The sequence below is a fragment of the Podarcis bocagei genome, assembly GCF_964188305.1.
Source record: "Podarcis bocagei genome assembly, chromosome: 9".
In the NCBI taxonomy this organism is placed as follows: domain Eukaryota; kingdom Metazoa; phylum Chordata; class Lepidosauria; order Squamata; family Lacertidae; genus Podarcis; species Podarcis bocagei.
Genome location: NC_138134.1, coordinates 23,082,235 through 23,095,327, shown reverse-complemented (window position 1 = coordinate 23,095,327; position 13,093 = coordinate 23,082,235). Strand labels below are relative to the sequence as shown.

Genomic DNA, 13,093 nt, shown 5'->3' with positions numbered 1-13,093 from the left:
GAAGGAAGAGAAGATTTATTTACTGAGGTCACCCACTGCAATTCGCTTCACCTGTTTTTATTTGGGGGCAACCCTGTTCTACACTTACCTAAGATGGCCCAGCCTTGTTACCCACTCAGTGCTCACTTAAATGATGCATCTCCCATGCCTACATCTGTTTCCCTGTAGGAAAATATTATGTGGCTGTCTTACTCCCTATCACATTAATACCTGAAGATAAAATATGCTACAAAATGTATATTTAGTGACGGAAAGCATTCCAAAATATAACAGACAATTTCAGGCAGATCAAAAATGCAGATTAATCTGGAAACTGTAGCAATCAGATCTATGAATGGACACGTGTAGAAGTGACATGGACTAGAAACAGATTGGTCCCTGGCTGAAAGCATTTTCTGGTTCTGATCCAGCACCTGTTGCCAGAAATGAACCTGCATATTCATGTATCAGTCTGAAAGAGGCACCTGCTCTTGCATGACTGTGTGTCCATGTTTATAAAATTGTCACCTGGAAAATAGGCCTTCCTTAGGCATGCTTTGCTTGAGCTCATGATATTTCCAAGGGAAAGGTAATCACTCTCCCCACTGATCTTTTGACTAAAACGTGTGTGATGAACGTGAACTGGCCCTTTTCAGAATGATGGCACCGCCTCATCCTGTCCTAAACAAGAAGAGAAATTTGCCAAGTGTTACTGCATTCCTGCTTGACCTTTAATTAGGTAGAGCTTGAAGACTGGATATTCTGAAGGTGAATTGCAAAGGTTAATTGTCTTTTATCTAATGTTGATGATGACAGGCTTTGTGAAAATGATGGGATTTGGGGTGGCAAATGAGGGAAGGGAGGACAAAAGAAAGAAGAGCCGTTTGTTTATCAGGCATGTCAGATAACTCTAGCCAGAGATTGCTCTCCTGTCTCCAGCCTCAGCGATGAATATATAGCATGCATTGCACTAAAAATATGTCAGTTGCTACAGAGTAGTATTTTGCATTATGGAATGACTAACGTGTAACAGAAATAAAGCCACCTACTTAGCTTTGCCCATCAAAAATCCTCCCACGCTGCACAAAGCCTGACTTAACTTGGGGAAACTGTGAAACTGGCTTCCAAGGTGGCTTGGTTTAGGACTACAGAACTGCTGAATCAACCTCTTGAGGGCTCCCTCATTTCACATTCCTTATGCCATATGCTGTAATTCTGAAACATCATCAATCTACCATGTGCTGGAGGACAGCATTGTTTAAAGCTCTCCATCTGCGGCTAGTTTTGTAATCGACTGGTCTGAATAATGTAGCCATGTTTCATCTGGAAATGGAAACCGGACCAAGCGGTTGTCAAGTATGTTACAACCCCCCAGCACCTATTGATACATCAATGCAACACCAGGAATAAAGACCCCCTCCTCCTTCTCTTCCTCTTCCACACCCCTTGATCACCTTACAGCAGCCTCTTCTGGTTTTTCGAGTGAACTGCCTTACTTCTTCTTGCTCCGTGTTGTCCTGACGCAAACTACCTGCTTAAAGTGACAGGCTTGATTTACCAGTTTGTCTTCACAGTCCCCTGAACTGGCTGCTACATGACCTAGATACATTTTAGTATATACAGTTGTACCTTGGTTCTCAAACGGAATCCGTCCCGGAAGTCCGTCCAACTTCCAAAAACGTTCGAAAACCAAGGCATGGCCTCTGATTGGCTGTAGGAGCTTCCTGCAGCCAACCAGAAACCGCAGAAGCCCCGTCGAACGTGCGAACGTTCAGCTTCCAAAGAATGTTCGCAAACCGGAATACTCCCTTCTGGGTTTGGGAGCCAAAACGTTCGAATCACAGGCCATTCAACAACCAAGGTACAACTGCAAGAGTGAGATAAGAAGGACAAAAACTGATCAGCAGGGAGTGTACATCCACATGAAAGTAAGCCCTAGCAGACAGGAGGGTGGTCAGAGGTAGGTCCAATGGAAGAGACAATTAGTTCTGGGTGCTAAAGGAGCCCCTGTATCAGGAGTGAGGGACCTTTGCCCCTCCAGATGTTGTTATATGGCAATCCCCACCATCCTGGAGCATGTCTATGTTTTCAAAAGGCAGACATCTATCTCCATATTAATTCCAATGTGCCATGCTCTGTTAGCCTCTGTGCTAAACTGCTATAACCCATATATATGGGGCTGCCTCTGAAGAGCATTCGGAAACTGCTGTTGGTTAACCATGCAGCTGCTGGACAGCTAACTGGGACCGGGAGCGATGAAGATGTCATGCTAGCACTTCATCAGCTGCACTGACTCTTGATCTGTTTCCAGGCCCAATTCACAGGGACCTTTAAAGCTCATCATGGCTAGAGGATGGGGTACTGGAATAATCCCTTGCCTCCACGTGTGGCTGCCCATACATTGAGATCGTAGGAGTGCTTTCACCAATAGCTTCACCAGCAGTCAACCGTTAACATGCTTGCAAGACCAAACGTACCACCCAAAACTAAAACTAGCATATTTGTAATCCTACATTTCATTTCCTTGAACTCAAAGGGATTGGCCTTTAAGTAAATGTGCATAGGATGGATCTGTTAGAACTTGCTGTTCCTTCTTAGAATTGTCACTTTCAGGTGGAAATGCTGCTTTTCACTGGTGTTGTTAATTACCTCAAGTTAATAATATCACCTGAAAGATGCTTTTTTTTATAGGTTTGCATAGTCTATTCATCCAGAAAAAAATGTCAAGATGATGTTTTACACACCCTATAAAGCACAATCACCTGCCATCTGAGACCGATAGACATATTTCAATGATTGCAAATGGGAGAGGAATGGAAATAAAAGATGCTGCAAGAGTTGCGCCATAAAGAGTGGAAAATGCAAACGAGAGATTTATAGCAATAGAAGCAGGATCAGTGTGGGGCAAGGCAATTCAGTGCACATGCTTCACATGTGAAAGCTTCTCTTCCATTGCCTTCAGATCCCAAACTTGCTGCCTTTGTGTCATTATTTAAGGAGTGGTTCAAAGTCAGTTCATGCCTTTGCAGTGAGCCAAAGCACATAGGCGTACAAGCCTTCGAAAAGCAGCTCATCCAATTGTCAGCTAAATATTTCAAACTATACAGTGAACATTTGTGTAAGTATATTTCCATGGGCACATATGCACATATGCAAGATCACTTGGAGTTGTTCTCCATTTGAGCAAGGTTAGCCAATGGAGTGCTCTCCAGGTGGCATTGAACTACAACTCCCATCATCCGTGGCTATGCTGACTGAACTGAAGGGAGCTGGATCCCAGCAACATCTGCAGGGAACCATTTTGGGTCTCCCCGACTTGGTATGGCTACTCTGTTGCACTTCACAATCACGAGGTACGATCCAGTCAAAAGTTAAGTCCATTTAAATTGTGCTGATTTCAGCAGGGGAGTTACACTGCAACCCTAATCATGTCTACTCAAAAGTAAGCACTTACCTCTGTAAAACAAGAAAATCCTTAATAAAATATTACAAAAGTAAAAAAAAAAAAGGAAGCCTCATAAAATTCACATGAGTCTGCACTCTTACACACACTTTGACGCTTTTTGAGAGCATGCTTAGGGGGGGATATGTGAATTTTAACTTATGCTAGTGATTATGAACCAGAAAGTAGTAGGTAATATTTTAGTTTAATTAGCCAAGATTTTAAGGATGTGCTCCTGGGCATGTATGCAAAACATGCACGTGCTTAGCTGTTCACAGAGGAAATGCCTGTGTGCATATAGGGACACACATTTAAAAATTGCAAAGTGGTTTTGCTAATGCAAAGGGCTGCACTGCAAAGGATTTGGAGGAGACACATTCAACATGCATCCCAGTGTTACGCATACTTACTCAGGAGGAAGTCCCACTGTGTTCACTGGGGCTTTCTTCCAGGTAAGCGCAATACAGCCCTAGTTAATTTTTATGACGGTGCTCCTTTGAAACAAAACACCACGGATTTGTGAATTAAAAGTATGAAAGTTCATATATGCATTGGAGACGGAAGCTGGGAGATCAAAGCAAAAGCACATCAGTCCCCAGATCTCTGGATGAAAACTTGCTTTCCGTCTCTCTCATTTTTGTTCTGATCTGTTTCATCGCAAATTCGTGCAGAGACTAGCAAGGTGAAGCACCTCCCCTTGCTAGTTTTCAGTTTTGTATCAAGTGACCTTTCAAATGTGCCCAGCACCTTTGAAAATATCACAACACACATTCAAAGAGACACTCAGCAGTGAGCTTTATTACGGTTCCTCTGTAGCTAAGTGCTTAATGAAACTCTAACTTTTAAATGGACTCAGAAAAGGGGCTTAACATAAGCTTTATGCTTACAAATAAAAATCCATAATGCTCTTAGCAAATGAAAAGCTTATTGCCAAACTACCCAGAAAATTAGATGGCAGGTCCTGTTACAGTGTCTCCAATAACCTGGGATCAACGAACGGTTGCAAGAGGAGTGAGATTTTGCTCCAGGCCATAGATAACCAGGGATAACCAACTTCTCTATCCTTGGGGGCTAGCGTACGACACAAGTCCCAGATCAATCTGGCCTCTTCATGGATGATCAAGACTTTAGTAAGGCAGGTATTACTTTGCATTAAAGGCTTCAGGTATGGAGCACAATGCACTCAGATCCTAGCACGAGGTCATTGATTGTGGGGAATGAAGAATGAAAGTGCTACCTGAAAGATCTCCCCAAGAGGCAAATAGTTCTTTGCTTTTTTCTACTGTGGTTGCAGAGCATCCTCTCCCCTAACAAGAGGACTCCTGTTCAGGATTTTAGCCAGCTATTCTTTTCAAAGAGGGCATTCTATCCATTCAGACCCGTTTTCAGTTCCTCCTTTCCAGCTGACTCAATATTTTGCATATATTCAGTCCTTACTGCATGGTTCTGGTTTTGTCTGCCATTTTCTTGTGTTTATTTTTGGTATATATTATAGATATATACACTTTTGTAAACTGTGGTATTCCCCCTAAGAATGCTGGCACATCCTTCTTTCTCTGTTTCGTTTCCCTGCTTTCTGTATTTGTGGGAGTAAGACGTATAAAATTTGCAACATCTTGTTGCTTCTTTAAAGTGAAATTTTAAGCAGCATTTTTTTTCGCCCTGCCTCGATTTCATTTGGCAAGGCAACCAAACCACATCAGGAATCACTAGCTGATCTTTCCAAAGCCTGGCCGTACTGTGCTTTCGTAAACAAGAGAGATAGATTTCAGATGGAGAAGTATTTGTGCTGCTAGCGAGTTTGTTGCTGTTTTGATCCAAGTATTCTTTCTAAAGCCAGAAGCAATTTCTCATAATAAAATAGTAGGTCCCCCACACAAATAAGATTTTAGAAACCTTTTTTTAAAGATAGTGTTACACTGCTAGGCCGAGTCTGCTGCATTTCAGATAGATGTTTGGAGGAGACACTGTTTTAATCAGGTTTCAGGCAGGCCTTTGTGAGAAGACATAAGCTCCATAAAAGGTTTCCATAAATGAGCTGAAGTCAGAAGGAAATGGCCAACTTTGCAAAGAGCAACACATTATCCAAGGAGGGATCTCTCCAAACTGAGGGGAACGGTGGAGGATAGGAATAGTACTAATATGGCAAATTAAGTCCAGTAGTATGACTGCAAAATTATGTGCATTCCTCCCCTGCTTGCCCAATAATCTTAACTTCACAAATACAATGATGGGATCAGAGCCAACTAGGTCTAATCAGGAAAGAGATATCGGAGGCATGGCTGGTAACTTAATAAAAATGTCAACTCAGTGTATGGCAACTGGAGAGTCAGGAAGCAAAATCCTTGCAAGAGATTAAGAAGTGGAAACCAAGAGAACCTGTTTCAAAATGCCTTCATATAAAACTGCGGCAGCTGCATTTAGAATAGTCTGAACAGATCTTACCAGCTCATCTCAAGAAAAGTATCACAGAGCACTCTATGGCACTGCAAAGGGCAAACAAACAGAAAATTAGAGGTTGGGGCCATTTTCCTCAAGAGTAAGTGTGGAGGTTTGGAGACTTTTTGGTTCAGAAAACCCAACAACAAAGAGGGTCGTGATACCAGTTTACAAAATTATGCACGTTCTGGAAAAAGTGGGTCAAATGGGCTTCCTCCCCCATCTTCCTCTTCTGTAAAATGAGAACTTGGTCTAGGAATCATCCAGAGACGCGGGTTGCCAGGAGAATCAGGACAGACAACAGAAGGTCTTTCACATAGGATAGAATTAATTTGTGAGATGGGCCACTGGATGAGGTGAAGGCTTTCTAAGGAGATTAGGCAAAATCAATGAGAATATGTCTATTAGACATGGTGGCTAACAGTGGTGCAGTTACGTAATTTCAGATCCTTGTAATCATATTGTTTATTGCCCTACTTGCTTCAAAATGTGGTAAGCCAGCCCTGTTGCATTTGGAGGTCTTTCTGGCATCTGCCCCAAAGTTATGCCCTGGTGGCAAAAATGAGAGCTAACAGAATCTCCAGGTTTAGAGCCAGCAAAACTTCTGGATACCATATATATATGTGGTCAACAAAATATAGGTATTATGAACATTAAGGCCACAATCCTAACCATGTTGGCTCAGAATTAAGTCTCACTGAATTCAGCAGGGCTTACTCCCAGGTAAGTGAGTTTAGTGTTGAAGGTACATCAGGAAATGGCATGGTCCACTGGTGGAGCCACAGCAAATTTCTAGTTTCTGGGGTGCTTGCAAAGATTGCTGAGATAAGTTGGCTTTGGTTTGACCCAGCCAAAGCAGTTCTGCAATTGTAAAACACAGAAGCAGAGCACAGGCGGGTTCTAGGGTGAAAAATGTAGACTACGCAAAACCAATCGGGTCTGTCCTCACCTGAGCTAATCAGTAAATCAAGTGTTCATCTTTGAGACCTTGACATGACCACCTACTTCTGCTGCTGTTGTTAATATTATTTAACCATTAGCATTAGTTTTAGTCACACACACACACACACACACACACACACACACATCATGCTCTACAAATTAACAGAAGCAGCCCCTGCCCCAAAAGGAGCTTAGAACCTTAGACTTCAATCTTATGCCTGCATACCTGGAAGTAAGTCCCATCAAACTTAGTAGGACTTACTTCTGAGTAGACACACCTCGATTTGTCCTGCAAATGTGATCAGTGTAGGGGAGAGATCAGTGACTACAGTTCATTTGCTTCTTTGCAACTTAAAGCAGCCTCTGAGCTTCTTCTTTTTTGCTGTGCTTTCCTGATTCTCGCAGCTGAACCCCAAATGCATCATGCTCACAAGCCCTCTACACCCCAAAAATGCAATGCGTTCAACCTCATGTGCAGAAGGAAGAGGGGTCTGATTCTAATAATACCAGCAACTTTAAGTTGGCATTGCATCACTAGCAGGGGTGCCAACAAAGCTTAGTAGTTAAGAGAAGGAAAGAGTTGGCTGTCCCTTATATTTATTTATTACACGTTTAATCCACCCTGGAGCAAATGCTTAAAAAATAGCTGATAATACAGAATTTACTGTGTGTACAAACACCCACACGCACACCCCAAACTCATCACCTGCTTCTTTTTAGCCTTGTTCAATAAAATGGTATCTTGCATACACACCACCCCCTACTGGTGATTAATAGAATGCAGCAGACCAATTATCAAAAAGTATTAGCTGTCTATCCAAAAAGGCTGAGTTTTAACAGGCTCCTAAAAGCAGCCAGTTGAAGGCACAGGAGATATTGTGGCACATGAGAGGAAGCATGCATGGGAAACAGTGCTCTTGGAGCAGCCCTGAGGACCATCTGACAGAAAAGTGCTACCTACCTAGATAGATAGGTAGGTAGATAGCATAGGGCCTATAGTCATACATGTCCAGCATTTGAACAGGCAGGAGTCCAGCCAGGTCTGAAACCCAGGTGCATGTGCACCACATGAATCAGCTGCACCTGCATGAGCATATCGGATCTCACAGATCAGCACCACGGCGACATGTCCTGAACATGCAGACGTGCTCCACTCTAAGCCAGCGACATGTGGGTTTCTATCTCTCCTCTGTCTTCTGTGCAAGGATAAAGTTCCCCTTGAGAAGCCCTGCTGCTTTCTCTAAGGTACCCAAGGCAAAGAATGGAGAAAGGGGGTATTGGGAGTCCCCTTTCATCCTGGCTGCTCTCCTCAAGGTCACCCACTGTCTCCCAGCCCCTGCAAGAGTGGCCTTAATTGCAGAGCTGCTCGAGGGAAGATTAATGGGAACACATCTCCCTCTCCCTCAAACCGGGGTCTGCAGAAAGACCACATGCAGCGGAGAAGTATCTGCCATTCCCCAAGTGATGGAGAGACGTGTGAGACGTAGCCCAGTTTAGGATTTCCACAGAACTTTGAAAGCGGGGAGCCATTTCCCTGCGGGGAAGTGCCCTTATGCCGTCCTCAAAGAAAACTTTGTTCACAAGCCTACGTTATGTACCACAGCTCCCTGGGAAGAGGGAAAGGCGGCAAATTGCGTGGGGATCTCAGTTCATTGAGGGATGGCATTGCACCAGGCTGGAAACCGAGCTCAAAACAGTCTGGTCTTGGCTCTTGCATTGTGTTCATATAATAACAATCACAACAAATGATCATCTCAACAGAGCTGGCATTAAAATGCCATATTCTTTAAGCTCTTGAAATTGAGCAACTTGAAGGGGGGGTTGCCATTTTTTCATGCATGCTTTCTTGGAGGTAACTCCCAGGGAACTCTGGGGTGGGGGTTCCTTCTGAGGCGACTGTGCATAGAAGCATCAAGCTGTAAAAGTTTATGTGGGGAAACGCATCCTTAACAACAGGAAGCAATAAATCACAGTTTTGGGGCACGAAATGTTCACCACCAGCACCCCAGTTTCAAAGTTCCCACACCACACATTTCAATATTTGAGGAAAGGAAGCAACTCCTCCGAATGAATAAATAGCATGCCTGCCACATGTAAGGACATGATAATTCTTTCTGAAAGGTTTTATAAGGAAAGGGCTGTGAGACAACTATTCCTCTTTCACACAAATTATCTGATTCACAGTGCAGTGATTTTTTAAATTAAAAAATACATAAATTATTATTTCTTTTTCTAAAGACCTTCTCATCCTCTTTTGATCCTCTGCTACCCTTATATTTGCATTATTTCACCTTAGTCCCCCCCCCATTTTTCATTTCCTCTTCAGTACTACACCTCTCCCCATGCGCCCCATTCCCCCTTCTCTCGCCATTGCCTCCTTACTCTGCCTTCTCCCTTTCACCGCCAGCTTTGCTTCCTAGGAAGCCCCCTCCCCTTTTGCAGGGAACAGGTTCTAAACCAGCAAGACGGGGTGGGCAGCTTCATGGCGCATGCTCCCAGCAACCAAGCATGCTCCTTAAGAAGGAGGGAGCCTAAAAGAAGGCAAAATCGGATGGGGAAGTTTCCTTGTTTAAAAACCCTCCGCTCCGCGATTCCAATGCAAAGTTTTCTCAGTTCCCCTCCCCCGAGCAAAGTACGTGGCTGCGTCCGCATCCTTGGAAAATCCCGGATAGTTGCCTTGAGTGGCATGTAGTCCTGAAATGTTGAGCCTTGGGCTTCTGGAGTGTGTGTGAAGCGGAAGGAAAAGACTTTAGACTAGAGTGAGGGGATCCGCAGAGGGAAGGGAACCCCATAGATCAAGAGCAGTGCAAGACAAGGAGGAAGATCGCCCGATCATTCTCACAACAGGCTAGAAATCGGGAGGGAGGGAGCTTTGAGAGGGAAGTTTTGCTGAGGAAGCAACAGCGGCGGCGTGAAAGGGGAAGCCACCTTTCAGCTCTTCCTCCGGCGGCCGATGATTAACAGACCCGGCGCGCCGCTGTCCGAAGTGCTGATGCAACTGACGGGAGGAAGCAGCGCTTTATCATTAGGATCATGATTAGGAAGGCGCAGCAGAGGGAGGGAGAGGGGGAGGGAAGAGGAGAAGCGCAGCCGGGCTTTTGCCATCTAATCTCCAGCGCCCGTCGTCCTCCTCCTCCTCCTTCCCCCTCCCCCTCTCCCCACTACCAGAGCCTCCTCCTCTCCCCCCCCTTCTTCTTCTTCTTTCCTTCTTCTTCTCCTCCTGTAGGGGCCGGCGGACGGGGCTGCGCTCCTCCATGCCCACCCTTCTCTTCCCATACCCCCACACCCGGCATCTCCGCGCACTGGCAACAGAAAGCGCCTCCAACTCCTTCGGGCTGAGCCTGAGCAAAAGACACCACCACCAAGAGAGGCATTTCCTCTTTCTCCCCCTTTTCACAATCGCTCACACACGCTCTCCCATCCCTTTCAACACGGGGGGAGGGGGGAGAGGCGACCACACGTACCTTGAGCTCTTCAATGTCCAGATCGGGTGCTCTTTCCATAGATCGAAAGTGAACGCCACGGAGGTGGGGAAAGAGGCGAGGTGGAGGGAGGAGGAGGAGGAGAAGAAGAAGAAAAAGAGGTGGCGGAGGAAGAGGAAAACACCAGAGAAGTTGTGCCAATTTCTTCCTCTCTCTTCGGAGCGAGAGCGAGCCAGCCAGTCATCGGTTCTCGGCGCTCCGTTTCCAACGCGAAGTCAGCCTTGCCCTGGCAATCCGGGCGGCTCGAGTCAATGGCATCCTCCGCCAAGCGCGCCGCCAACCAGGCTTCCCAAAAGCAACAAATAAATGTGGAAAGGGGAATCAGATGCCCCGGCCCTTCCTCTCAATCTTTCCTTTTGGGGTGGGGTGGGGAGGAGGGAGAAACCACACACACCTCCCTTAGCGATCGGGGTGGGGGGAGGAAGCGACAGGTGATCTTGGGAGCCCCCGGATCTTGTCCTGTGCCGAGGCGAAGGAATCGAGGGGGGCGGGGAGAAGAAGATGGGTTTCCCGTCGGGGTGGGACGCCGAGGAGAATCCTCTCCGCCAAAGCTTTCCTCCCCGGCCGCCGCCTCAGCAGCCGGCAGCGGCGCCTCGCTGGCAGCCGAGGCGAACAGCGGCGCCTGCCTTTCCCCCGGACGGCACCAATGCAGCAAAACGGCGAGCGAGCGTCTCCTGGTGCTGCGCCTCCTTCGCCCAGCCGGAGAAGGCAGCGAGCGCCCGGCAAGAGCAGCGGCGCAGCGCGGGGCTGCCCGGCATGCTTACCCCGGCCAGCTCCCCGCGGGCGCCCGGGAGAGCGAGCGAGCGTCGGGCATCCGCCGCCGTCCCTTCTCGAGCTTTCACCGCTTAGTCCTGCATATAGACACCCCAATTGTTGTGCGGAGGCTCTGGCGGGAAGGGAGCTGGAGGAGGGAGGGAGGGAGGGAGGGAGGGAGGAAGGGGAGAAGGAGAAGAGAAAGTCTGCGGGGGAGATATAGAGACGCTCTCACTCCCTCCCCCCCCTCTCTCCTGAAGGTTAGGCTAAACAGAGTTAAAACCGGGTTGATTGGGGAAGGGGGGTGGGAAAGAGAGAGAAGGATCTCTCGCAGGGAGAGGAAGAGAAGAGTAGGGGAGGGGGGGAGATTTCTCTCTCTCTCTCTCGCCCCCCTCTCTCCTGTTTTACTGTCCTTCACCGCCAGGTGACTGACTTCACTTCTCTCTTCTCACAGCCAGCACTGAGGGGATTTCTCTCCTCTGTCAAAAAAGCAACATTTCCTTTCCAGGCTGCGGGCCCCGGGTCCTAGCGCACGCTTCGTCTTGGCACCGCTGCTGCTTCGGAGCGAGCAGTCGCGGGCACGCACGGAAGGGCAGACGCCTCTGGTTGGAGATTGGTGGGCCGGCGGGGTGCTATGGCTGAGTGAAGCTCCGGCTGCAATCTTCGGAGTTTCCCTACATATCACATTCACCCCACCCTTGATTTCCTGCCTTATTGCACTCCCCAAGGCGTGCTGCTCCAACAAATATTAGGGATATTTTTGAAAGGCGTTTTTATGTCAGCATCAACCTACACACACACACACCTGATCAGTTCAAAGGTTTGTGGTAATGCAGAGATATAATTCGGAGTGCCTCTTGATTTATAAAAATGTCCCCTTCTAATCTAAGTCGGCTAAAGTTCCCATTGATGTGCAGAGTTTCTTCCCCTCTCCATGCAGATCAAACAACTTCCTAAGAGTCTTCCACATATCTTTTTAAAAGAAAAATACACTTTCCCAGTGTTTGTTATAAATTCATCTGCGCTACAGATCCTGTTCCACTGTCCTGTTGTCTACGACTCTTCACCCAAGCATCCATTCTGCATCTAAGCTTATATAACCTAAACATATTTACATCTAAGCATAAGTTATTTTCATAGGATCCTTAGGCAGTTTTTGCCACATTAATACAAGTGCTGTCTATCAGCATCCTGTCCCCAAGACTTTTCCCTCAACCCCTAGAACAAGAATGAAGCACGCATGGACCTCCAAAGGTTGCTCTTCTGCATCTCTTATCAGCCCCAGGCAGCGTCAGGAATGGCCAGAGTTGTTCTGTGTAGTTTACAAATGTTCAACGTTCCTACAAGCCACAAAATCCAACTTTTATTTCCGAATTTCCTTAGCTTAGAATTGACTTGGGAGAATTACCTTGCCGCCAGTGTTCGAAACTCCCATTGTTCCAGGCGCATTTTGCAACCGGGAATTTCATTAGCAGGAGCAGTTTCTGAGCTCTGGGCTCAGTACTGCGCCTAAGATTTCAGATTAAAACGGCAGAGTGGAAGGAAAGGAGGACCTTTTTCTGCCTCTCCACTTCCAGCTGCTCTCTGAAGACTGGAGAATCGACCCTCTTAAGAATATTACGGGGATGGGCAGGGGAAGGACTAGCCCATGTGAAAAATGAACATAATATTTTAGCTGCAGCTCATTCATTTTCAGCTTTGTATTCTTGTTATAAAAAAGTGCACCTAGACATTCCGTTGTTGCACCCATAACCCTTTGCCAACTAGCTCCTCACCTGTTTCTAACACTGCTTACCACTGAATGTTGATCTCTTGGAGCACGCAATACACCTGGCCCTGGCTTGAGAATAAAGTTCCTTTAAAGTTAATTAAGCACATTTATTTGGCAGAGCTGGAAAAGGGGCAGAATTCCCCAATGCAATGGAAGCTTGGAGCTTTCCTGCCCAAAATGGTTGGTTGCTCCATTGATTCCCAAGTAGGGAGTCTCCTTGCTTGAGTTCCATTCTCTTTTCAGTCTATCTGCATGGTATTTGTTTAGGGCGTAAGAAGTCCAGGA

The 13,093-nt window shown here is 46.4% G+C and overlaps 1 protein-coding gene across 2 annotated transcripts in view; it reads right to left on the bottom strand.

Moving 5' to 3' along the window:
* Positions 1-11,421, bottom strand: part of SGCZ (sarcoglycan zeta) — a 563,963-nt gene extending 552,542 nt beyond the window's left edge. Inside the window, exon 1 of one of the 2 annotated variants that reach the window (XM_081209054.1) lies at positions 10,267-11,421. In XM_081209054.1, coding sequence (XP_081065180.1) covers positions 10,267-10,305 — 39 coding nt within the window. In that variant the 5' untranslated portion in view covers positions 10,306-11,421. The remainder of the gene's footprint in view (positions 1-10,266) is intronic. The other variant, XM_081209053.1, reaches the window with a different exon arrangement.
* Between the last annotated feature and the right edge of the window lie 1,672 nt (positions 11,422-13,093).